At 44.2% G+C, this 24,753-nt stretch overlaps 1 protein-coding gene across 1 annotated transcript; it reads left to right on the top strand.

The window, feature by feature from the left end:
- The first annotated feature begins 231 nt into the window (after positions 1–231).
- On the top strand, positions 232–18,004 carry Nr4a2 (nuclear receptor subfamily 4 group A member 2). Its single transcript, XM_047545727.1, is given in 9 exon segments — positions 232–646; positions 11,901–12,022; positions 12,513–13,378; positions 14,169–14,208; positions 14,211–14,297; positions 14,699–14,862; positions 15,762–15,964; positions 16,350–16,528; positions 16,680–18,004. Coding segments are annotated over 7 exon segments (1,794 nt in total). The 5' UTR covers positions 232–646; positions 11,901–12,022; positions 12,513–12,514; the 3' UTR covers positions 16,937–18,004.
- The last annotated feature ends 6,749 nt before the right edge of the window (positions 18,005–24,753 follow it).

Genomic DNA, 24,753 nt, shown 5'->3' with positions numbered 1-24,753 from the left:
GCGGACGTGGGCGAGCAAAAGGGAGCGCGGCCGGGAAGACCGCGGGCGGCCCGGGAGGGTGGCGGAGGCTTCTGCGGCAGGCGGGCCGGCAGTTTTATTGTTTCCTTTCGCCCTCCTCCTCCCGCGCCCGCCCCGGCGTCACTGGAAAGCCGCCCGGCAGCCCGGCGGCGGGCTATTTATAGAGCAGGCGGGAACGCGTCACGGAGCCCGGCCTGGCTGACGGGGCCGCTGACGCGCTTGGCCGCCAGGCCGAGTCCGCGGGGTGCGCGCCGGGTACCGGCGACAATGGGCTTCTGTGTGTGCAGCTGCCGCCGCCACCAGGGGCCGGGGGAGGGAGGCGGGCGGCCGCTCCCTGACCTCCCTCCCTCCGGGCCACGACCCCCCCCAAAGGTAACCGGCCTCTTCCGCCCCCGGCCAGGACCCGGGCCCCGCGGGCTCCCCACCCCCACTTTTTATCTGTAAGTTCCCTTGCCCCAGCCTCCGCTTCCACTTCCCCTGCTTTCCTCTCTTCTCCCTGCCCCAACTTGAAGAAAGTGGGGGATCTGTCCCGCCCCGGGCAGCCACTTTGTGCGCCCGGGAAGCGGGACCCACACCGGGCGCGCCCAGCTGGGGACGCAGTGACGGAGGGGCCGGGAGCGCCGGGCAGGTAACGTATCCTGGATCTAGAGTGGGGATGCTTTGTTTGGGGCGAGGGGAGGGGAGCAGGGGGTGGATGAGAACGCCGGGCAGCCCTTCCGGGACTCCTCTCTTCCCCCTCCTCCGCCTCCTGCTCGCAGGAAGCCAATCTGGGTACGTTGCGCGAAGAGCGAAAGAGAAACTTCTCCCGCCTGACTGACTAGATGAGGCTCCTCCCTAGAGGCCAACAGAATAGAGACCCCCCCCCCCACTTCCTGCTCGCCTCCCGCGGTCACTCCCCGGTCCACTCCCTCCTGTTCCCTCCCCACAACGCTGTGTGGACCAGTCGTCGTCCCCCCACGCTTCAGCTCCCATCTCGGGTGGGTTCAGTACTTGGATGCCCCCTCCCTGCGAAAGAAGGGGCTGACAAGGATTTTAGGGACTTCCTGGGATGCGGAGACCAGCTCTGAACCATCCCCTTTCAACTGCCGGGATCTGGGAAAGCTTGCTCTGGAGCCCCTCGCACGTGGCAGGCAGGCCGAGAACTTGCCGTACCTTCTAGGAAATTGCAATCGATTTGTAATGCACTTTCGCTAATTGGGAGTTCAAAATTAAACTTTAATAAAGCATTTGTGTCGTCTCGTCTAATTGTGAAAGCTTCCATTCGTCCTGGTAGAAAGACACAAAGTCTCAAGTTAATGGCGCTAAACTAGATTCCCCCCACCCCCCACCCCCCCAGTACAACTCCTTCAGCAGTCTTCCGCGCAGCTGGATTTCCGTAAGGTACAGATGTTGCTAATGGCAGCTTAAGCACGGATGGGCAGATAGCATACGGAATGCAACATGTTGCCATATGGTTCCTTTAGCCTTTCACCTCCAGGGATATCAATCACATATATTCTGGGAGGAACTTAATGACTCTCTGAACAGCAAAATGAATTACCTGGTACAATTTATATCCCTTGACCTGATATGTTATAACAACAGGAAGATAGCATCTCACAATTTCTGTGGTATAAATTGAGTTAGAGAGCTACATTTCAAATTCCATAACATCTATTTTTAGTTTGAGAGGCCCTGTCAAATCATTTTGGCTGTAAAATCTGTTTCTGTATTGCCTCCTGTTTCCCCCCTCCCACTTCTAGACGATGCAAAATTTATGAAGTTTAACAAAACTGTTGTCTTGAAAATTGCCAATCAACTGACTAATCGAGGAGGATGGGGAAAATATGACTTCCAAAGTGAGTTAATTAAAAGTTAGCAATCTTTAGGAACACCTTCTAAAAGAAGAAAATCAAAAAACTCTAGGGAGTTGTTCTATTTGTTTCAGTATTACTTCTAAATCCATTCATTAGCTTGTTGAAATTCTCCATTTAAAAACTTCAACTATTCCTAAACTTTGGAAATTAACTTAAGGAAAACTGTTCCTAGAAACCACGAAATACAAGAATCTAAGTTTTCCTCCTTGGCAAACCAGTTTCTATACACCTACCCCCTATGCACTCACTGTACATTTGGCTCGAATCATGAATGTGGTGTTTTTTTGTGTTCTCCTCCCAACATGTCAGTGAAAGCAAATGGAAGTTGCTGTTTAGATCCTAGTGGAATGATTCAGTAATATTTCACATTTAATTTTTAAATATCTTGGTGATTAATTAAATGTTTTAATAGATTGTCTCTAATCTCAGACAATAAGCATGGTTGTCTTTTATTATTTCCCTTATTTTTCATTCACTAAGATAGATATATATCACACTGAACGAAAAGCAAAAAGTTGCTACAAAAGTAAAAGACAATTTTTTAAAACTACTTTTATCTATTAAGGGATATCTGAAAGCTAGAGCCACTAAAAAGTTTTTGCTCCCAGCAATATGTAAACCATATTCATATGAACTGATAGACTATACAGACTTATCAAAATACATAAAAGAGACATGAACAGTCTAAAAAGGTATTTATTTTTAGTCATGTTTCAGAAAGTGTTAACATTCTAAAAAAATTGTCTATATATCATTTTGAAATTAAAAGATGCTGCTTTTTTTCACCCTTTTGTAATGGTTAATGATTTATTATGTAGTGTTTGAGTTAGTTCAGTCGTTTTGATAATTACCCAGTGAAATCTTTTGTGTATGTATATAGCAAAGACTCTTATACAATGCAAAATAAGATGTACCCAAGTTAATCAAGATAAACCTAACTCAGGATAATTTAAGATACACCTAGGTTCTGATAATCTTCTTATCTGGTGTTTTTGGTAATCTTTTAATAACTGAGGTTTTGTCTCTCTGTGGAACATCAGTACTCAATGAGTTTTAATCGTGATCAGTGGTTAGCTTGTCAAAAATGACTCCATCTCCAAGACTTGTGACTAGACATTGAGTGTGTCTTTGAATCAGTCACATAGAACTTGCCTTATAAAGCTGTTATTGTCATGGACAGATACCACAGCCCTTTGTCAAGTTCAGTGATTATTAAAATTGTTCCTCCCTCAAAAGCCAGGCCAAAAATCCTGCTGTGCTTCATTTCACTATTCAAGTCCATTAGTAAATAAAATCCCAAGCAGCACTATTTGCTGTCTCAAGGTGTAACATTACATATATTTCATGAATAATTTCAGGCCCTTTGTAGACATAAGCCATATATATTTTTAGTATACCTGTATGGCAGCAAAAACAAGATATGTATCTTGCAGCAGGAGTTTTATTTTAAATGAAGATTTGATGGATGTCCATTGTTAAATGAGGTGGTTGGTTGCCAAGGTGAATCTTATAGCCAGAAATTACCAGAATTGTTATTGTCTATTAGGGAATCACTTCGTATTTTTTGAGCCCTGAACTTCACTTGCTCCTTTTATATAGTTCTTGATATTATTAATCTAAGAATTTATTTGGGTAGGAAAACTTTTGAAAATGTGTTGACCAAGAAGATTTTCAGCAGTGTTTCTGCCATCTGCTGATTTAGGGCCTTTATCCTGAGCAAAATTGTTTATTCTAACTAAAAATTAAGCAGACTGTTAGAATTAGGTATATTCCCCATGCCAAATAATTTTAATTGTGATATAATCCTAGCTGCTGCTTAGTTTTACTCATTAATAAATTTAAAATCTTTAAGATAGTTCAGGTTTTGTTTTTTCTTAAAGAAATACAGGACAAGGTATGAATAAGGATTAGGCCTCTGACAGAATTCTTTTAAGTTTGTGGTTTTGAGGAGAGTCATCAGAAAAGAGAATAGTCCCATTACACTTGTCCTGTTTGCTCTTCAAATTCAAAGCCCACGTTGTTGCATTGGAAACTTAGTTCTCTTTTAAAAGCATTTCATTAATTTTTTTAAACTGTCAATCTGTAAATATTAACCAGCCAAGCAGAAAACAGTCTTTCTCGGCTCTATGCAGCTTTGTTTTTATCTGATTTAGTATGAGTGCCATGTAAATATCACATAAAAATTTGACTTTGATTGTCCTTACTTTGACTGAAGATTGACAGGAGCTCCTTAATTAATCTTGTTCTCTTTCCTGTTCTGTATTCAGATATTGAAATACAGTATTTTATACATTTATAAGATTGTGTTTGCATTTATTTAATTTATGTTTCTTTTTTTAAAGCATGTAGTCCTGAATGTTTGTTCTTTTTTTTTTTTTTTTTTTTTTTTCCTCACATCATTACTCTGGTACTGCTTGATGTAACTTGATTAGCTCCCTCCCCAGTCATGATTGGTAATTAAAATAGGCATTAAAATTAGTCACTTAGCAATTTTGCTGTTCAATTGGCAATTAAATTACTTAATTGCAATTAAAGTCCTAATTTTAATTGGCAAAATGATAGATGTAGATTTAAGATAATATGTATAAATACTTTAATAAGTGTCTATATAAGGATTACTTAATTACTCAACTTCAAGTTTATGCTGTTAACTTTAGAACTTTTAAGTGAGCAATGAAATTTATATTACATCTATTCAAAGGATATGGTAATTAGATTTATTACTTATCACTATAAGGGTCCTTGCTATAAGTTACTTTTGTAGTGTTAAAATTGTAGGTTTGATAATTGCAGAATTAAGAAGAGGAAAAGGGCATAGATGTCTTTGTTATAAAATATAAATAGCTTATTTTAATTTTTCATTAAACTGAGAGGTTTCTATCCACCAGTTAGTTTGAGGAAACAATAAAAAGTGGTTATTTTATCACTGAAATTAGAACATGTATGTGATTTACATACAAAAACAATTGTAAAGTGATATATTTTATCTACGTAAAGAAATGATATCCATTACTGCTAGGGTTGCCAATGTTATTAGCTACTGTTAGAATTTCAAGTGTTTTGATATTTTCTTAATGTATTGCAACTTGTTTTCAGAATCTTTAAAATATCTTTTAGGAATTTGTACATTTTACTGAAAGTAGTAATGAAATATAAAACCAAAGTTATCCTTCTTTGCCTAATAAAAAAGGAATTGTTACATGAGAAAATATTAAGTGGTTAATTTAAAACCAAATATTTAGGAGATGGCCACTGCGAATCAAATATTACCAAAAAAATGAAGGATTTTTATTATGCAAAATACTTTTTGAGTGGCATGAGGCTTACCATATGTTCAGTTTTATAATTTTAATTTACAAGTAGATCCTTCTAGAAAAGAGTGCTATTTATTCCTGTACATCTTTACATATTTCTAGAACTGAGTTCTGAATCAAAGTAAGAAATATATTTTAGAGTTTTTGCATTTACTGCTTTTGGGTGAAAAATGGACTGAGTAAATCTGAATAAAAGCTACAACTATCCAAAATGAGACTATCAAGAAAGTAACTGACTTATTCTATGAGCATCCTATGGAAAGGAACACTTTGGTTGATAAATATCCTTTCAGTGCAAAGGAAATGGCAAAACAAAACAAAAAAACTCCCTTTAATATTTAAAAATTATTTTTAAAAGCAGATTTTTTTTCAAAGTGAAATTTTCTTCTATCACTAATGTAAAACTGCCTGCTGAATGGCAACAAATGCTGTGAATTGAAAATTTGTCTAAATATAATATGTATCTCATTTAGTGATTAAATTAAGTTCCACTGTCATTTTATTATACAATATCTCAAAGTTGTCTTAACTCTTATGACATAACAGGTATGTCTGTTTCACTATGACTGCATTGTAAGGACTACTATGAATTCATTTGGGGGAGAATAGTGAAATAAATCCCCAGAGGCCTCTTTCCCATGCATTAAGATAGAAAATCCTATGGGATTACATCCATGTTTGCTTTCTAAATTATACCAAAAGCTCAATTTTATTAAGTATAATCTGCTTAGCCATGCAAAAAATAAAATAGTTTAGATGTGAGTGTATGTAGTATTTATATTAATTTTAATGAAAATGTTTTCCATAAATATGCTAATATATTCTGCTTAATATTTGTTAATATCATAAAACATACTATAACTACCTTCCAAAATGCTTTTCTGAGATCATAAAATTGTATTTATTAATAGTTATAGTTTATTTTAGTTGGTTTCCAAAAGATGTATTTATGGGTAGGGTCAATTTTTCTCCCATCTATTTTAAATTATTAAGAAATTAGACCTTCATTGTAGGATAAATTTACACATTTATATATAGCAGTAATTTAAAGTTATATCAGATGCTGGATTCCGATTTTAAAAAACGTTATTGTTCTTTTAATTGAGTTATAAAATACTTTATTTGAACTATTTATGTATAAGAATCCAGAAGTTTGTAGTCATATAAATGCAGAATTTCAGTTTCTTTTAGCCTAAAGCATCGTTTTAACATTTTCTGAAAGGTTGTTCAATTCTACATTTTGATTCCATTATATGTGTAATTAAACCTCTATGCACAAAAGCATTCTCTTATGTACCAGCAAATACACCCACAGGAATCCTCTTCTAAACTATAATTTCTTTAAACATATAATCATAGGATTTTAAAACATGCTTTCATTTTTCCAAACTATATGCCAATTTGAACTGGTTGGTGATAAAATGAGAGATTTTATTACCATTTGATTTTTTTCCCCTGTGACCAACAGTGAGTTAAACATGGGCAAGAGGAAATAAAGAAAATCTATTGTGAACCTAATCCCATGTGTTAAACTGTTTCCCTTTTGGAGGAAATAGAAAAGAATCAAAGGTTTGTAGTTGTGTGTGAATTCCAGCACAATGTGAATATTTGGGACTGCAGCATTCTTTCCTCAGGCTTAATCTAAGTAGTAAATAGCTAATTTTGTGTGTGTGCGCATGTGAGATATTCTCTAGAACATTGTGGAGTCAGGCCCCTACTGACAGGATCAGTCAATTACACACATTGGCGGTGCTCCTGAGACTTGGTTCCATCAGAATCTCCTGGAGGAAATACTCGTCTGGAGTTTTGAGCGCCCTTCTATGAACTTTCTTTTGTGTGTCCTGGGTATTTTTCACCCTGAGCATATCCTAGCCCTATCCAAAACCCCAACTCAAGAAGTAGCTCATTCAATAATTAGTTTAAGCAAGTTTATCATTCTCACATCCGGTGTGTCTTCCTAATAAATAATAATGCTTCCCAGGAACCTGAATAAGAATTTAAAGAGGAGAGGAAAAACTCTTACACATACGGAGGGGAGAAGTTTCCTTTTTCTCTCATTTTACTACATTTAGCTAATATTTACTCCATTCTCCACTAATAATTCTTGTAATAAGCTACTGTGACAACGGCCTTTGTATCTTGGTTGCATTAACACTTGAGCAAAGGCTGTGTTATGAAGAAGCCATACTCGACAGGTTGCTGTTAAATAGTTTATCATATTGCCATGCTTGGCTTCAGTTGATCTCACTTTAAATAACTCTAGTACACTTTTCCGCTCTCTGGGAGAGAAATCTTCAAATTGTCCCCAGACTCAAGCCAGTCTAAATTGTATGTTTTTAATGGCAACGATGAAGAAAGGTCGTGCAGAGGGAACGAATCTACTTATATGTGAATATTTGTGTTTGAAGGGTTGCGATTAAAACCTTAAAGTTCTCCTGTCCCCCGCTTTCCTGGGGACTATATTAAAAAATAATAACTGCCACCCTAGTGTGGCTGCGCTTGAGTTTCCGACTGCCTGAAAATAGCTGCCGGGAACCTGGCCTACCGCAGGGATCAAGGAAAGCTCCCCTTGGCCGCACCCTGCTCTCTCGCGGAAGGGAAGGGAAGGGAAGGGAACCCGGGAGGGCGCCTCTGAGCCGGAGTTGCTGCTATTTTGGGCAGAGCCTGGCGGGTGCGTCAATGCCTGCGCCCCTGCGTCACCGCCACCCCCACCCCCTTCCTTCTCCCCTGCTTTCCAAACTCTCACTTTTTCCCTTTCGTTCGCGTGGAATCGCTTCTGCCCACGGGGCGCTGACGCTACAGAACTCATACTAATAAGCTTTTCTTCACCCTTCCCCCTCTCGACCCTCTTACACACCCAGGCCCGCCACCACAACATCCCTCTACACACGCACGCGCTCGTGCGCGCGCGCGCGCGCGCGCACACACACACACACACACACACACACACACACACACACACACTTCCTGTTTTTTTTTTTTGTTGTTGTTGTTGTTGTTCGCACCCACTAGGGCACCGCTGAGCAACAGCGGCCGCGACAGCGGTAGAAGCAGCCACAACATCTGGGGGAAACTTAAGGTGGTCACGTAGGTTTCCCTGAGGCTGCAATGCAGAAGAGTCCGCAGCTTTCCTGGGCAGCCACAGAGCACCTCGTGGCAACGACTCTCCATCCACAGGGGAGAAGGGGTCGGCGAGGAGCCGGCAAAGGCGGAGGTGCAGATTAGGGATGAGCAGTCCCGGAATTTGGATAGTTCCACGATTCTTTCCGCCCATGCTGAGCTCACCAACTTGGGAGCTACGGGGGGGTCGGGGGGGGCGAGTTGCAAAGGGACCCTGGTAGCCTGGAAGAGAGCCACGCCAAAAGAGGAGGGGAAGCTGGTATTTGGTCTGCGGGCACAAAAAAGGGAGCACCTCCGAACTCTCTCCTAGCCTCTTCCACCTCATCGGAGAATCCCAAGAAGGCCCACCCAGTTCAGCAGGACGACTCGCTCCCTGAAGAAGCGGCGATTCCTTTGCTAGAAAGCTCCCTACGCTTTTGGCGGCATGGAGGACGGATTGTTTTACAAAGCAGGGTAGAGGGTGACTGGGATACCGCGGGGCTGAGATCGCGTTTCCACATCCCGCCAGCACTCCTCTCGGAGGACGGCTGTAGGCATACACCTTACGTTTTGCGTATACACTGATTCCCCCCACCTCTCTGCTCCCCTTGTCTTTTCTTCTTTACTCAGATCACGGCTGTGATAGCCCTTGTGTTTCAAAGCAGGTTGATTTGTTTCTCTAAAACTCCTGGAAGGAATACAAGTTGGTGGGCACTGGGGAGTGTCGAAAGTATTATAGTTGGCAGAAGGTGGGATCCTTTCTGCACAAGACTCACCTGTTGCTTACTGCTTGGTTGCATTGTCTGCAAAAGAAAAACAGGCAACACTTCACTCTCACTTTTGGAGTCCCTGAAGGGCTAGGTCATTGTCTCCCCCCTCCCCTTCCTCACTCCTTCACACATCACGTCCTCCCTCCAACATAGGCACTGCAAAGAAAGAAAGAAGAAAAATAGGCCCTATCCTTATTCCCTTTTAGCGCCAGTATGTGTGTGTGTGTGTGTGTGTGTGTGTGTGAGAGAGAGAGAGAGAGAGAGAGAGAGATGAATCTGAGAAGGTAAGTGCCAAAGGAGAACAAGAATAGGAGAAGGGAGAAAAGAGGAATGCACCGGGCTAGGGAAATCCCACCCAGCCTGAGCCCTCTGAGTGTCTTGTGTCATGGGACAGATCTGTATGCACTTCCGCCACGGTGCCTGTGTGATGATGGTGGGTAGGTGAGGTTAGGGCGCTGCTAGGCACACCCCGTCCCGTGCCGTTTCAGGTGCAGGCTACCTGCTCCACGCCAGCGTTCTCTTCCACCCATGCTTTTGTTGTACCCTCCCCATGTGTGAGTGTCCGAGAAGCCGCGAGGTCTCGGAGGCTTGGGGGAAGGTGATGTGTAGCTGCGTTGAGGGCTTCGCAGAGCTGGGTGGAGAGGTCACACCTCTTTCGGAAAAAAAAAAAAAAATCCCACCCAAGCGGGCTACCAAGGTGAACGCAGAACGGTTCCCACCTTAAAATCAGCCCTGCTCGTGACGTCAGGTCGGAAATATACCAAAGCCAGCGCGGGCCAGGAGTCCGGGGAGTGCGGCGGCTCCGCGATTGGGTAGCGGGCCGCTGACGCGCGCTGACGCGCGGAGACTTTAGGTGCATGTTGGCAGCGGCAGCGCGAGCCACATAAACAAAGGCACATTGGCGGCCAGGGCCAGTCCGCCCGGCGGCTCGCGCAAGGCTCCGCGGTCCTGCTAGTCTGCCCCGCCGGCCGCCTACCTCTGCTGCCTGCCGGATTGCGGTGTCTCGGCTCCGTTCGCTCTGCTCGCCCACCCCTCCCTGACCCGGGCACTCGGGTTCCCAGAGGAAACTGCACTTCGGCAGAGTTGAATGAATGAAGAAAGACGCAGAGAACTCCTAAGTGAGTAGGTGCAGCCGGTGCAGCTCGAGTTCTTTTTATCTTTCTTTTGTACGTCTTCTCTTTCCACATAGGTGGGAAGGTTCTCTGAAAGTGGGCGCCAGACGTGAAGCATGAGTGGGGCGGGAGAGTGGGTAGTGGGTGCGCGTAGCTACGAGGGGCTTTATTTTGAACTCCGGTTTTGACATTAGGGGGGAGTTGGCTCCCAACAGAGACTTCCAGACTCCTCATTGGTGGACGTGTAAAAGAGCCTCCACACTTTGGGGAGCTGCGGATTTGCCTGCGGAAACATGTGCTAAGTTTGTTCTTAGGTCAGAATTGATTGTGGCCTTCTGATACCGAGACTCCAAGTCCTGTGTATACGAGGGAAACTGCAAACTGACAGGGAGAGAAAGTTCTTCAGTTTATGCGTTGCTTGGGAACTGTGTCACCGCAGCTGGCCAGGGTGCGGATGTTTCCCGGGTATTGTTGAATAAGGGTGGTGTTCATAGTGTCCTGTTACTAAGTTGCCTGAAATTTCTGGTTTTGACATGTGAAGTCCTTGGGTCCTTGGGTATATGAGAGAGAAAGAGAGGCGGGGGGAGAGGGAGAAAGAGAGAGAGGGAGGGGGTGGTGGAGAGAGAGAGAGAGAGAGAAGGGGGATGAATATGTGGAGTACAGTTATGAAACTGTGAAGTTACTAGAGGGTTAATATTCAGCATAGACATATCTCCAAGTGTTGGGGGGGGGGTCAAAAGTGTCCTATTTTTTCTGGTTAGCCTCTTCTTCCTGCCATCTTCTGCCCACCCCCCCCCCCCAAGATTATGGGGGAAGAGAGAGAGCAAGAGTTGATGATGTTTAGCTTTCTTGTTCATTATAAGATTGTCTATGCTCTAGGATGCCTTCCAAGTGAAAACATCCAAAAATTACTAGGACACAAGAATGCCTTATTCCAGCAAGTAGACAGATTGTGGAAAGCATTGTGGAGAAGGTGTTCAGCTTGGTATGCTGAGAAGTGCTTCTAACACTGGTGCAATATCCTACAAACAGTATTTCCCTTCCTCTGCAGTTGACCCAAGATGTTCATGAGAACATAGTCCCCTCTTCCCACCCCTTGGTCATTAAAGATGTTGAAAGCCAAGTTTTCTGGAAAAGTGAATACCAATTCACTTGTATGTTTCTCAGTGCTCTATTAAAAGCACTTAAGAAACCCAGATGCTTCCATTCAAATTGCCTTCTTGTATGTCCAGGCCTTGCTAAGATTTTGTGAGAAGAAGAAGGAACTGTTTTCTCATTTTATGTTCTTGACTTCTCTTCCTCCCCCTGAAAATAATAGCCTATTTCACCAGGAGAAAAAAAAAAAAAAAAAAAAAGTAGATTCTAACTGTGTACTTTCTCTTAAATTCTAGTCTTCTTATTCAGGTCTGAAAAAAAGTTAAAATGTAAATGATCCCTCCACCCACACTCTAGCAAAGGGGCCAATTCATTACATCACAAGTGTTAAATAAGTTCATGGAATACCTTTCCTCCTTCAGGATCCTTTCTCTGCAAGGATTTACACAGTGCAATGGGTGGCATTATCTCTTGTTTCCAGCCATGTCTTTTATACATCCATTTTAACTGCTGTTTGGTAAAGACTACACCCTAATTTCCAATGAGACATAAAAGGGCCTACCTGGTGAGTCTGCATATGCCCAGTCAAATCTCTGTTGGGAAGACACTCTGAAACTTCCTGTGTCTGTATTTTAGGAAGGAGATCCGACAGGCTGGACTCCCCATTGCTTTTCTAAATACCTTGGAATCTGTCCTTCATTGAATTACGACACTGTCCACCTTTAATTTCCTCGAAAACACCAGTAACTCGGCTGAAGGTTAGTGAACTTTATTTCTTTCATTACCTTTCCTGAGTTCCCTAGCCATCAACAAACAGCACGACACGATTTTTCTCAGGCAAACCCTGTAACTTAAGGTTACAGAAAATAACTTTCTTATTGTGCAATTCAACTTTATTTCTAGATGGTCATTTCTAGAAAGCTTGCTGAACCAGAGCTTCAGAGAAGAGCCTCTTCAGAGCGGGATTGGTTGGGGTTGGGGGTGAAGGGGGCGGGGAGTAGGCATTTGGAAATATCCGGGAGTGCGGACCCTCAATAGCTTTCTAGCTCTGGGTCTTTGTTTGTATAGTCTTTTCATACTTTGCACTGTTGCTCTGCAGCATTCGACCTCTCTCGCCCTTCCTCCTCTTGCGCACCTACCGGCTCTCTGATCGCCGTGGGCTGCCGGTGTAGCTCCAGGTGTACCCGAGCCCGGGAGAAAGTGTTCAGTTGACCAGGCTGAGTGTGTATCACCCTGTTTCATTTCCAGCCATGCCTTGTGTTCAGGCGCAGTATGGGTCCTCGCCTCAAGGAGCCAGCCCTGCTTCTCAGAGCTACAGTTACCACTCTTCGGGAGAATACAGCTCCGATTTCTTAACTCCAGAGTTTGTCAAGTTTAGCATGGACCTCACCAACACTGAAATCACTGCCACCACTTCTCTCCCCAGCTTCAGTACCTTTATGGACAACTACAGCACAGGCTACGACGTCAAGCCACCTTGCTTGTACCAAATGCCCCTGTCCGGACAGCAGTCCTCCATTAAGGTAGAAGACATTCAGATGCACAACTACCAGCAACACAGCCACCTGCCCCCCCAGTCTGAGGAGATGATGCCGCACTCCGGGTCGGTTTACTACAAGCCCTCCTCGCCTCCGACACCCACCACCCCGGGCTTCCAGGTGCAACACAGCCCCATGTGGGATGACCCGGGGTCTCTCCACAACTTCCACCAGAACTACGTAGCCACTACACACATGATCGAGCAGAGGAAAACGCCCGTCTCCCGTCTCTCGCTCTTCTCCTTTAAGCAGTCGCCCCCAGGCACTCCGGTGTCTAGCTGCCAGATGCGCTTCGACGGGCCCCTGCACGTCCCCATGAACCCGGAGCCCGCGGGCAGCCACCACGTGGTGGACGGGCAGACCTTCGCTGTGCCCAACCCCATTCGCAAGCCGGCTTCTATGGGCTTCCCGGGCCTGCAGATCGGCCACGCGTCTCAGCTGCTTGACACACAAGTGCCCTCGCCGCCGTCGCGGGGCTCCCCCTCCAACGAGGGGCTGTGTGCGGTGTGTGGCGACAATGCGGCTTGCCAGCACTACGGCGTGCGCACTTGTGAGGGCTGTAAAGGCTTCTTTAAGGTGAGCAAGGTGGGGCAGAAGAGGCTGGGAGGGTCTCGGTAGTGCCCGGGACTCTGAACTGTGCCCTTCGCTTTGGTTCCGGCAACCCGGCCCCAGCTCGCCCGGGACCACAAAAGTCTCCCCCACCAGCCTAGGCTGCCTTGCAGCCTCCCAAGGCTAGCGGTGGTGGAGGGGGTTGCTTCGGGTTATCTGAGTAAGGGACGCAGAAAGAAAAGTAGACCCAGGGTCGCATCCCCCGCAACCAGCCGACCCGGCGGGCCCCCGCCGAAGTTGCTGGAGCCTGAGTTAGAAGAGGGTCATTTGCATGTGCTAGGAGCTGTCTACCCTGTTCAGATTGAAATTGGTTAGGACAGAGAACCGTGTCTGAGCTAACCAAGTGGAACAGAATTCCCTATGGTCAAATTAAGTGATCTCTTTATTTCGCCATCCTGATTGAATAATCTTATCATTTTAAATAGAGAAGGTCTCCAAGGAATGTAAATAATATGAATGCCCACGGATTTGTATTTACTGAGCGTCTCCTTCTCCTTCTCTTGGCATATAAAACACAGCAAGGAGCGGCAAGGTTAGCTCAAATGTTAACGCTATCAATTTTCTTCTGTTAATACCCTGGGGGAGGAAAAAGAAAAGAAATAGAAAAGAAAAAGGAAAAAAATTAAAAGGAATTGTGTGTTTGTGCTTGTTTGTGGGGAGGGAGTGTAGACCCAAGCCATTCAATATTGTCTCCGGGTTGCTGTATTTTCAAGGTAAAAAAAAAGTAATTTTCGGCCTACGTTGTTTCCTTTTGCAGCGCACAGTGCAAAAAAACGCGAAATATGTGTGTTTAGCAAATAAAACTGCCCAGTGGACAAACGGCGCCGGAATCGTTGTCAATATTGCCGATTTCAAAAGTGCCTGGCTGTTGGGATGGTCAAAGAAGGTAGGTCACCGCAAACTCCACCCTTCAGTGTGCGCCCTTGAAACCCAGCTACCGGTACCCCAGTCCTACTTTCCACTTCCTGGATGGAAGGGTCTCCAGTTCCCCTCCCCCCTGCCCTGCCTCAGTCTGGCCTCCAAGATCTTGCAGCTGCCTGCTTGCTCAGCCTCCTCTAGAGAAAGCTGCCAGGCCCTTCTAGCCTTTAACTATACGACCCAGTTGGAGGAAAATATAAAATATCCTCACATTGTTTATGCTTCTCGTCAGTAAAGGTTTTACAAGCAGAGGGGACCCGGGGCAGCTGGGCCCGGCGCCCCATGACTGCGGCCTTCCCGAGGGAGGAGCCCAGGTGGTAGCTGGGCCTGGGCTCGGGGAGTGGCGCTAACAGGGCTCTTCTTTTGCAGTTGTTCGCACGGACAGTTTAAAAGGCCGGAGAGGTCGTTTACCCTCGAAACCGAAGAGCCCACAGGAGCCCTCTCCCCCCTCGCCCCCGGTGAGTCTGATCAGTGCCCTCGTCAGGGCCCATGTCGACTCCAACCCGGCTATGACCAGCCTGGACTATTCCAGGGTAAGAAGTTGGCGGGGGGGTATCATGTGGACAAACCAACAGATGGGCAGGATCCCCTTCCCACACCCAGCACTAACCCTCAGACCCAAGGGGTAAAGGAGGCTAACAAGTGATGTGCCTCACAACTCTGGGCGGGGCCACAGGAGACACTTCGGTAACAGAAGTGTAGACAAGAGAATCCAACAGAGGAAAGAGGAGAGTCCATGACCGAATGGTCGAATCCCTGTGAAGCCCCACTCCCCCCGCCCCGTACTCCTTGACCACTGTATATACCAATGCCCTTTAAGGCAAAAACCTGAGGCCGCACAAAATCTCCCCATGTCTACTTTATCCTCAATTCTCCATACAGATGTTGTAATTCTCATCCTTTCTGCCACTGCCTGGGTGAAGGATGTGGAACCTGCCTGGGGGCTAGGGAATGAAAAGAAAGGGGTATAAGGAATGGCACCAGGGTCAGGGATCAAGTGGTCAAATTCCTCTTTTACTCCAGCTGTGAAATATGTGAGAGCTTTAATTGGAGGAAGTATGTTGGGCAAACCTAGAAGCGACTGCAATATTATTAAGATTTGCAAAGGGCGTCTAGCTCGAGACCCACTCTGGGACTAGCATGAATACTAACGTGTCAATTGTTTTGTGGAGATAAGAGTGAGCGTTTCCCAGGGCTGGCTGGCACTGTATTTAGTCTGTATGGAAATGGTAATTTACATATTTAAAGCAGCGACCTCATAGCACCGTCCCTAATTGAATTAATTGCCCCGGAACATCTAATTTCCTTACTGGTCAGAGAGAGGTTTAATTGTTATAAAAACCTGGCTCCCCTACTAGAAACGGGGTTAGCAATTTCACGGGTTATATATTTTAGAGAACCTCATTAAGTGCTTTTTAAAATGAAATTCCAGTTCCAGGCGAACCCTGACTATCAGATGAGTGGAGATGACACCCAGCATATACAGCAGTTCTATGATCTCCTGACTGGCTCCATGGAGATCATCAGGGGCTGGGCGGAGAAGATCCCGGGTTTTGCTGATCTGCCCAAAGCTGACCAGGATCTGCTTTTTGAATCAGCTTTCTTAGAACTGTTTGTCCTTCGATTAGCATACAGGTAATAAGGGAAGAGGTGATCCAGGGTGGCTGGGAGAAGAATCAAGAAAGTAAAAGAAAGGGAGGGAAAGGAATAGAAAAGAGGAAAAAGGGGAAAGGACAGAAGAGGAAATGAAAGAGGGAAAAAGAAAAGATAGAAAACAAATGGAGAAGGGAAGGAGCATAAGCCCAGAAACCTTGGGTGAATGGAATGAAGTGGAGGTGGGATAGGGGGCGTTCTTGATTGTTATGAAATTAAACCCTTTCAAGGTCCACTGGTCTACATTTTATTAACTCTTCAGTAATTAGGTGCCTCTTAAATCCCTCATTTATTGCTCTTCAAGTAATTAGTTGTTTAGCTTTTCTCTCTCTCTTTTTCTCCCCTCTCTCTTTGGTATTAATTGCAGGTCCAACCCAGTGGAGGGTAAACTCATCTTTTGCAATGGGGTGGTCTTGCACAGGTTGCAATGCGTGCGTGGCTTTGGGGAATGGATTGATTCCATTGTTGAATTCTCCTCCAACTTGCAGAATATGAACATCGACATTTCTGCCTTCTCCTGCATTGCTGCCCTGGCTATGGTTACAGGTCAGTACTGCAGGTGCAGGACACGTTCCCTCCAGAACTGCCCAACAGGATGCACTGACTTTCCCTTGTTGCACATTGTTTCTGGTCCTGCCAGCTAACTAACTACCTTGTGCCTTTGTTTGTTTGTTTGTTTTTTATTGTTTTTCTACAGAGAGACATGGGCTCAAGGAACCCAAGAGAGTGGAAGAACTGCAAAACAAAATTGTAAATTGTCTCAAAGACCATGTGACTTTCAATAATGGGGGGTTGAACCGCCCCAACTATCTGTCCAAACTGTTGGGGAAGCTCCCAGAACTCCGTACCCTTTGTACACAGGGTCTACAACGCATTTTCTACCTGAAATTGGAAGACTTGGTACCACCGCCAGCAATAATTGACAAACTTTTCCTGGACACTTTACCATTCTAAGATCTTCTCCCATGCACTTATAAGGAACTGGAAAGAAAACTCAAACTGTCCAGAGGGGGCTAGTCACATGGGCAGAGATAGCCCTCTGGGCTGTTTCAGCTCAAGCTTTCCCCCCTTCTGTAAAATTCCCAGCCCCTCAATTCCTAAAGAAAACAAACAAAAACTGTTGCTATTTCCTAACCTGCAGGCAGAACCTGAAAGGGCATTTTGGCTCCGGGGCATCCTGGATTTAGAACACGGACTACACACAATAAAGTGGTATAAACTTTTTATTATCAGTTAAAGATCAATTTAATGTTCAGAAGAAAGATTGTTCATGTATGATGGGAAATGTTTGGCCATGGTTGGTTGTTGCAGTTAAGACAAACATCACACACACACACACACACACACACACACACACCTATCTTATGGGGACCCACAAGTATTGCCCTTTAACAAGACTTCAAAGTTTTCTGCTGTAAAGAAAGCTGTAATATATAGTAAAACTAAATGTTGCGTGGGTGGCATGAGTTGAAGAAGGCAAAGGCTTGTAAATTTACCCAATGCAGTTTGGCTTTTTAAATTATTTTGTGCCTATTTATGAATAAATATTACAAATTCTAAAAATAAGTGTGTTTGCAAAAAAAAAGAAAATAATTACATAAAAAGGGACAAGCATGTTGATTCTAGGTTGAAATGTTATAGGCACTTGCTACTTCAGTAATGTCTATATTATATAAATAGTATTTCAGACACTATGTAGTCTGTTAGATTTTATAAAGATTGGTAGTTATCTGAGCTTAAACATTTTCTCAATTGTAAAATAGGTGGGCACAAGTATTAACACATCGGAAAATCCTGACAAAAGGGACACATAGTGTTTGTAACACCGTCCAACATTCCTTGTTTGTAAGTGTTGTATGTACTGTTGATGTTGATAAAAGAAAGTTTATATCTTGATTATTTTGTTGTCTAAAGCTAAACAAAACTTGCATGCAGCAGCTTTTGACTGTTTCCAGAGTGCTTATAATATACATAACTCCCTGGAAATTACTGAGCACTTTGAATTTTTTTGTTTTTTAAAAATGTCTAAAATTGTCAGTTAATATATTATTTTGTTTGAGTAAGAATTTTAATATTGCCATATTCTGTAGAATTTTTCTTTGTATATTTCTAGTATGGCACATGATATGAGTCACTGCCTTTTTTTCTATGGTGTATGACAGTTAGAGACTCTGGTTTTTTTTTCTGATAAATTCTTTCTTTGAGAAAGACAATTTTAATGTTTACAACAATAAACCATGTAAATGAACAGAACTTTGTCTTCTTTTTGGCTCAGAAAGAAAATGATGACTAAACAACATTATACAATAGGCACAGTTGGAGATTAATTGGGATATGATAGTTATTTGACATCTGAATTCCAATTGACAACCTAGCTCTATTTTGGCAAATGGGTAGTTGTACTAATTATCTAGAGAATTAAGTACAATGTTTTTCTTTAAGCAGAATTTTCCAGTCTGGTGACCTACATTTATCAGAATCTGTTTAGAATATCTATCTTCTTTTACTTTTGCAAATAAATGTAACTTTAAGAAGAGAAGTTCAGGAGATCAAAAAGCTTTTGAACTTTTATAAGGTTGGAAGTTTTGTTCTTGGCTTGGGCAGTGTTTGGAAGTACACAGATTTTAAAACTCCTGTATATTTTCTCTGATTTTCCCAATTCCTCTGCATATTGCTAACTGTTGGTATGGATCCTGGGGGAAGAGCTGAGTATTTCAGGCCCTTTGGGCCTAGGGTCAATCTGTTGCACAGAGTTGAACTCAGTAGAGATATTTCTTACAACTCTTTTCCTTCTTCAGTGAATAGTGATGAGGTTCATTTTGCAGTTTTAGAATAAATAATTCCATCTTATAAGTCTCTCAGAAAAATAATAAATCTAATGTTTGTCAGGTCCTGGGTCTTGTGTAAGCAAACTATAACAGGGCCTCTAGGATTCTACCCAGCACCAACTTTCAGCAAAGAAAGGATGCCATGGTCGCTGACTTAGCCGCTGAACTTCCTCTCAGCGACCTTATCCTCCGGCGCTCGGGGTCTCGAGTTTTGCTGTAGGTCAGTTGCGAATTCATAGAAAGAGCAAGATGGGGTCCATCTATTTCGCTGACCCTGGTGAATTACAGATGGCCTCCAGGTCGCTGAAATTTACAAAGAGCGTTACTGTTTTTAAAATGCAGAGCTAGAACAGTAAATTGCCACAAGAGTTCTCAGGTTGTTATTTTTCCTTCGCCTCTCCCCCACTTTTCTTTTTAAAAGAATTGTTTAAAAGAAGGCAGGTGTCGGTGGTAATTTAAAGTTATTTTACACAACGCGTTTCTCTCCAGGTAACTTGAGGAGCAAGAGAGGGTGCCCACATAAGAGATCACATAATAACGAAATGCCCAATATTCTGGCTTTCTTGAAAATATGAGGATGGTCATTTCATTTTATTTTCACATCTTATGTCCAACCAAAGCCACAAACTAATAAGCAGATAGCAAAAGCTCTGCAGAAACTGCTGGTAGTTTGCAGAACCGTCAGCACTCATGATCCAGGTGTCTGCAGCCTAGAGACAATTACATTCCGTCACAGAATCCCTGGCAGTTGAACCCAGAAACAACTCCGTGGATTGCTCTTCCGAGTAAGCCTAGGTACATCACCCCAGGCCAATGGGATGTCGCGCAGTTAGCCTTTTGAGAATTTAGGGTGAAAGGAGGGAGGGATGAAGCTCTCCCATGCCCGCATACGAACTGCACCTGCTCGACGTACAATCAGTTATGAATCCTAAGTTGCAAAGTGTGTAGTACCTTTTGTGCTTCAGAGTCGCTTTCCAACTCCCGAGTGCGCAACCAGTTATGGGGTAAAGATCTTCACTTGCATTTCTCTTGCATCTTCTGAGGTTTGCGCAGCTGAGGACTTTTCCGGTCCTAGGCTTTTTAGGAATAAAGCTCAGGAAAAGCCACAGGCAACGCTGCATTGTCAAAGTCTAATGTAGCGTGAGACTTCTTTAGAAAGAGATTAAAACTTTATTATGGGGGATTCATATCCTCTCCCCTGACTCCTTAAGAGTTTCAATTATTGTGTAGAGTTCCAGAAATGGAAAATACATGGTCATGTTAGAGAATCATGGACATACATTCTCAGCTCTGATAGAAGGTGAAATTTTAAATTTTCATATGTAGTCCCACTTTAAGTAATTGCCTAGAACGCCCTGACTTTATGGAGAGATGCCCTTAATTCAAAGCACAAGTGAGCAGTTCTATCGCCTGATGTTTCTCTCCTTTCTGCCGCCCAGGTTACTGTAGCAGTCAGTCACTCTGGGTGCTCTTCGGACCCTCGTTCGCGCTTCCGGTTTTTTTTTTTTTTTTTTTTTTGGGTGATGGCGGGAAGATGAGTGTGTTTGAATCTCCGGTCTTGATTCTAATGCAAGAGGTATGCGCGGCCCAGGGAGCTGATAGCATCCTACAGAGACAGCAGCACCCAAGGATCTTATATTGTGTATTTCTTCTGGTGCCCCACTTCATTCCTAGAGAGTTTGGGTATCCCTTTCCCTAAGTCTTACCGGGCCTCTGTGTGTAAGGAGCTCAACAAAGAGAGATAGCTATTCTTGCCAATTTTAGAATGTCACTTAAAAGTTCAATTTCACTTGCCTTAAAAATTTCTTTGGTTTGCCAGTGCTAGTGCGTCAATGCTAATATCCAATTATCTAATTATATTTGAAAACTAGGCGTCAGCAATGAAGAAATAAAACTTCTAAAATAAAACAGGTCTGCGAGGGAAAAGTTTTATTGATTCGTCATAATTTCATCACAGAATTTTCCAGTATAGGATATTATTTCCTTCTCACCAGGTCCTATATAGGGAAGCACCCCAGAACACTTCCAAGCTTAGCGTGTTGCGCATCTTTGCACCACCACTTCCCAGCCTGGCTCCACGCACACGTCCGCTTCCTCTTTCATCCGCCACGCGGCAGCGCGGAGGTGACTGTGGAGAGTAAGGGCTGAGGGTCTCTCCCGCCCGGCCTCGCCTCCCTTGGTGGGAGAGGAGCTTGTCTCAAGGACATTATCCCCTAATCCACAGAAAAAAATGGAGACAGGTTCCCTCAAAGCGGAAGAAGAAGGGGGGGGGGTATCTAGTCCTTCATATTTTAAAACTTTTTTTTTTTTTTTCCAGTCTGATGTTAAGGATTGAATATAGGTCTGGGAATGAGTGTTTCTATTACAAGCTCCTCCACGAGGGCTTTGAGGATAGTCCCCCCGCCGCCCCCACCCGTCCCGCTATCTGAGAATATGAACTCTAGCTTCTTGGGCGCTCCCGGGAATTTCTCTGCAATTCAAACTTCCGGGGCACCTCAAGGGCCGGGATTTGACTCGATTTTGTAGTCTTACTGAGTTGCCATGATATGGGGGTTCCGGTCAACGACCAGTCAACCTCTGCTCCCCATTGGTCACAGCTGTGACCGAAAAAAGCGCACCTGGTTGCAACAGATTTTGGTAAAGGTTCTGTGTAGATCGAGCAATCACGTTTTCAGTAAGGTTCGGTCATACTGGCTGACTTTATTGGTAAATCAAGATATGAATTCCAAATTGTTTATCATTTTTAAATAATTCGTTTTTAATAATAAAACGAACACATGAAAGTCCGCTTTTTATTTTTACTTTAAATTTTACTAGAAATCAAAATTAAGTATTATACATAACTGTTTAGGATGGCGAGGCTGTCTATTATTTAAAGTCATTTTCCCTTAGTATGTTTCCTGAACACAATTGGGAGCGACTGCGGGGGCCACACGTTTTTCCTCCGCGTCTGTGCCTTTCCTTAGAAAAAGTCCAACTTCCGTCGGAGGGCGTTAGTCTCTTGGGGCTGTTGTTGCTCTGGAAAGCAGAGCCCCACCCCAGCTGGAGGCGCTCTGAGAAGAGCTGTACCCCTTGTCCCTGGCTTATAGGTGCGCTCTGGGCCCTGGCAGATAGTGGCGAAAGAAGTCGGGACAGCAGGGAGCTAGCCGCTTATTCCCCGCCTGTGCTTTCTCACTAGGGTGCCCCTCCCGACTTCATCTAATGTTGAGCCTCTGGGGTGACTGGAAATGACATGTGTCCCGCACGCGAGGAAGTGGAGACGCAAGCGCTCCTGCTCTGGCCACTGCGTTTTGGAGAGAGTTTGACTCCGAATGTAGCACGGGTAGACTTTGCGGAGAGAGACTTGGAGTAATTAGTACGGACTCGCCCGGGTTAACTGTTTGTTCCTTGCCCTCCCCAGATGCTCCCCGCGTCTTTCCCAGCTGTTCCACATTTCCTAGGGCGGAGACCAGAACAGGCTTTCTAGTCACTGCTTGGTCAGGTCAGGCGCATCTGGGCGCAAGTACCAGCGGCCAGGAGCGCTCCCGACTTCTCCCTGCACCCACCCATCCGGAGCCATTCTCGGGTCTACCCGAACGTTCAACCCGGTTGGGGCGGCATCCCAATCGACACTGGGGGAAATTCTTTTTCTAGTTGTTGGGGCGCACAAAGCGGCAGGCGAGAGACGTCCTGACCGCATCGTCAGGCGCGTCCGCACCTTGTGAAATGCTGGGAAAGGGGTACACACACCCATGCCACACGCGTACTCCACACTTGTGCCTACGACCTGCAGCTCTGTAGTGATCGCGCGCGTTCCCTCCCCACCTCCAAATCTCCTTGAAACACATGTAATGAGCCCTAGGCTCGCACCCCGAAGTGAACCACAAGTCAAGTGGCCAGACCAAGGCTGTGCCTGGAGGGCGTACGGGGCCGCCAATAAGCCTCTCCGCTTACTTTCGGGCGCTTTCCCTCCGCTCTGCAAGAGGCAGACTGCGGACTGCTTGCTGCCCTCTTCTTGGCTTGGCTGAGCTGTTTGTCGCGTGTTCAGTTGAACTGGATTCAGTGCGGAGCAGGCACTCGGATCCTAGGAGACAACGGTTTCAACGCTCTTCTCCGCGTTTCTTCTTCCCTCAGTTATTCTCTCCACTCCTGTTTCTTCTTATTTCCACCTAAACGTGTGTTTAGATAAAGTAGGATTTCTAGGACAAGTCCCACATGTCCTAACAGACACGGTGTCCAGGTTTCTGCTAGAGACTTCCCTTGGGCACCAAAGAGTCTCTGAAGGGCTGCTGCAATCGTGAGAACTCTTTCGCAGGGAAGGTATGAGAGTGACTTCCAGAGGGACTGAGCCTGCTATGATTTCCTGGCTCTGGAAGCTGTGTCGAGAGGATTGTGTTGATAACCTCAAATTAAATTGAAAAATTGAGAAGGGGATGGTATAAGGGGTGAAAGGACTCTTCAAGCTGTAAGTAGGCCAATGTTTTTGAAACTGAGGGTCCTGACCCATCTGTGGTTTTCAAAGTTATTATAAGGGGTTGCTATCAGAATTTTCTTCCCCAGAAATAAAAAGAATAACAGAATAGAAATGATGAGTGCTTTGCAGAGTAGGAAAAAGTACAAAAAGTCCAAGCATTGCTTGCTGAAACTTCTCTTGGGTCAAAATATGAACTATATTTAAGTGTGGGTCTTTAAAAAAAAAAAGTCTGACAACCACTGTTGATGGATAAGACTGTGGGAAGCAAAAGGACTACCTTTACTGAAGGGTGGGACTACCTCTACTGAGGGGTGCTGATCTGGAATCTCAGCAAAGTGGTTTTGTGACCATTTCTCTTTCTTCAAACAGATTGATGAAAAACATCCTTCCTCTTTACCTTTTAATATGACTTTCTCAGTAACATAAAAATAGACAGCATTTTCATTCTTTTCTTGGGCAGCAACTGCTTGTTGTGGTGTTTCTCTTATTTTGTCTTTTATTTCTCTCTCTCTCTCTCTCTCTCTTCCTTCCTTCCTTCCTTTCTTCCTTTCTCTGCCCCCCCCCTCTCTCTCCCTCTCTGTCTCTCTCCCTTCCCCCCCAACCTCTCTTCTCACCCAACAGACTTTCCCATCTCTTTATTCTCTGGCCTGTAATCTGCTGAGAGCCACCTGGGCTTCCATCAGCAGAAGGGCAACCTGTCCTGGGGAAGACAGTGGACATGAAGGAAGCCAGAGAGAAGGAAGAGGAGTGACTATCCCATTTCTTCTCACTGTATGCCTAGCCCTTTCTTGTATATGCTATGCCCAAGCATGAGGAAGGAAGCATAAGCTTTTGCTGAGAAATGGGTAGAGATAAAGATGGATGAGGTGATTTAGGCAATTTATTTAATCAGAATGCTATAGTTGAATGCAAATAGAGATGTGAAGAAGAGGATAAAATGTCCTAGAAACACGGGATGCCAGGATGCCACCAGTAATGTGGATGAGTTTAAAGAAGGGAGGAAAAAAGACAAATGTAAGTGAACAAAGGCCACATGAAGAATGCTGGAGGTAGGTGGGCAGGTATGAGATGAAAGCTTGGTAAGAAGGTCATCCTAGGATTATTTAAAGCAAGTGTGACTTTCAGTTTGAAGCTCTGGGTTAATGAGGACTACACAGGCTTCAAGTCTGTGATAAAGAAATTAAAAGGACTTCATATCATTATATCTACTATTGCAATTCCTCTAAACTTCTTCAAGATTATTCTGAATATTTCTTGGCTTTTGTATTTCAATGTCATTTTGAATACCAGGTTGTCAATTCAATGACAGCCTACTTGCTAGCATTATATTTGGAATTGAATGTAAACATTCAATGGAAGAAAATAAAGTCTAGAAATATAAAAAAAAATTAAAAGGAACAAATCATTGGAATGAAAGTTTCATTCCTTGTCAACCCATTCTAGCTAAAGGACTTGTTTGCTAAAAAGTGCTGCAATTTCTAGGCAGGGGT

The sequence above is a fragment of the Sciurus carolinensis genome, chromosome 3 (genome assembly GCF_902686445.1).
Source record: "Sciurus carolinensis chromosome 3, mSciCar1.2, whole genome shotgun sequence".
Classification (NCBI taxonomy): domain Eukaryota; kingdom Metazoa; phylum Chordata; class Mammalia; order Rodentia; family Sciuridae; genus Sciurus; species Sciurus carolinensis.
The sequence above is the reverse complement of the archived record's forward strand: the minus strand, read 5'-3'. Positions and strand labels throughout refer to the sequence as shown.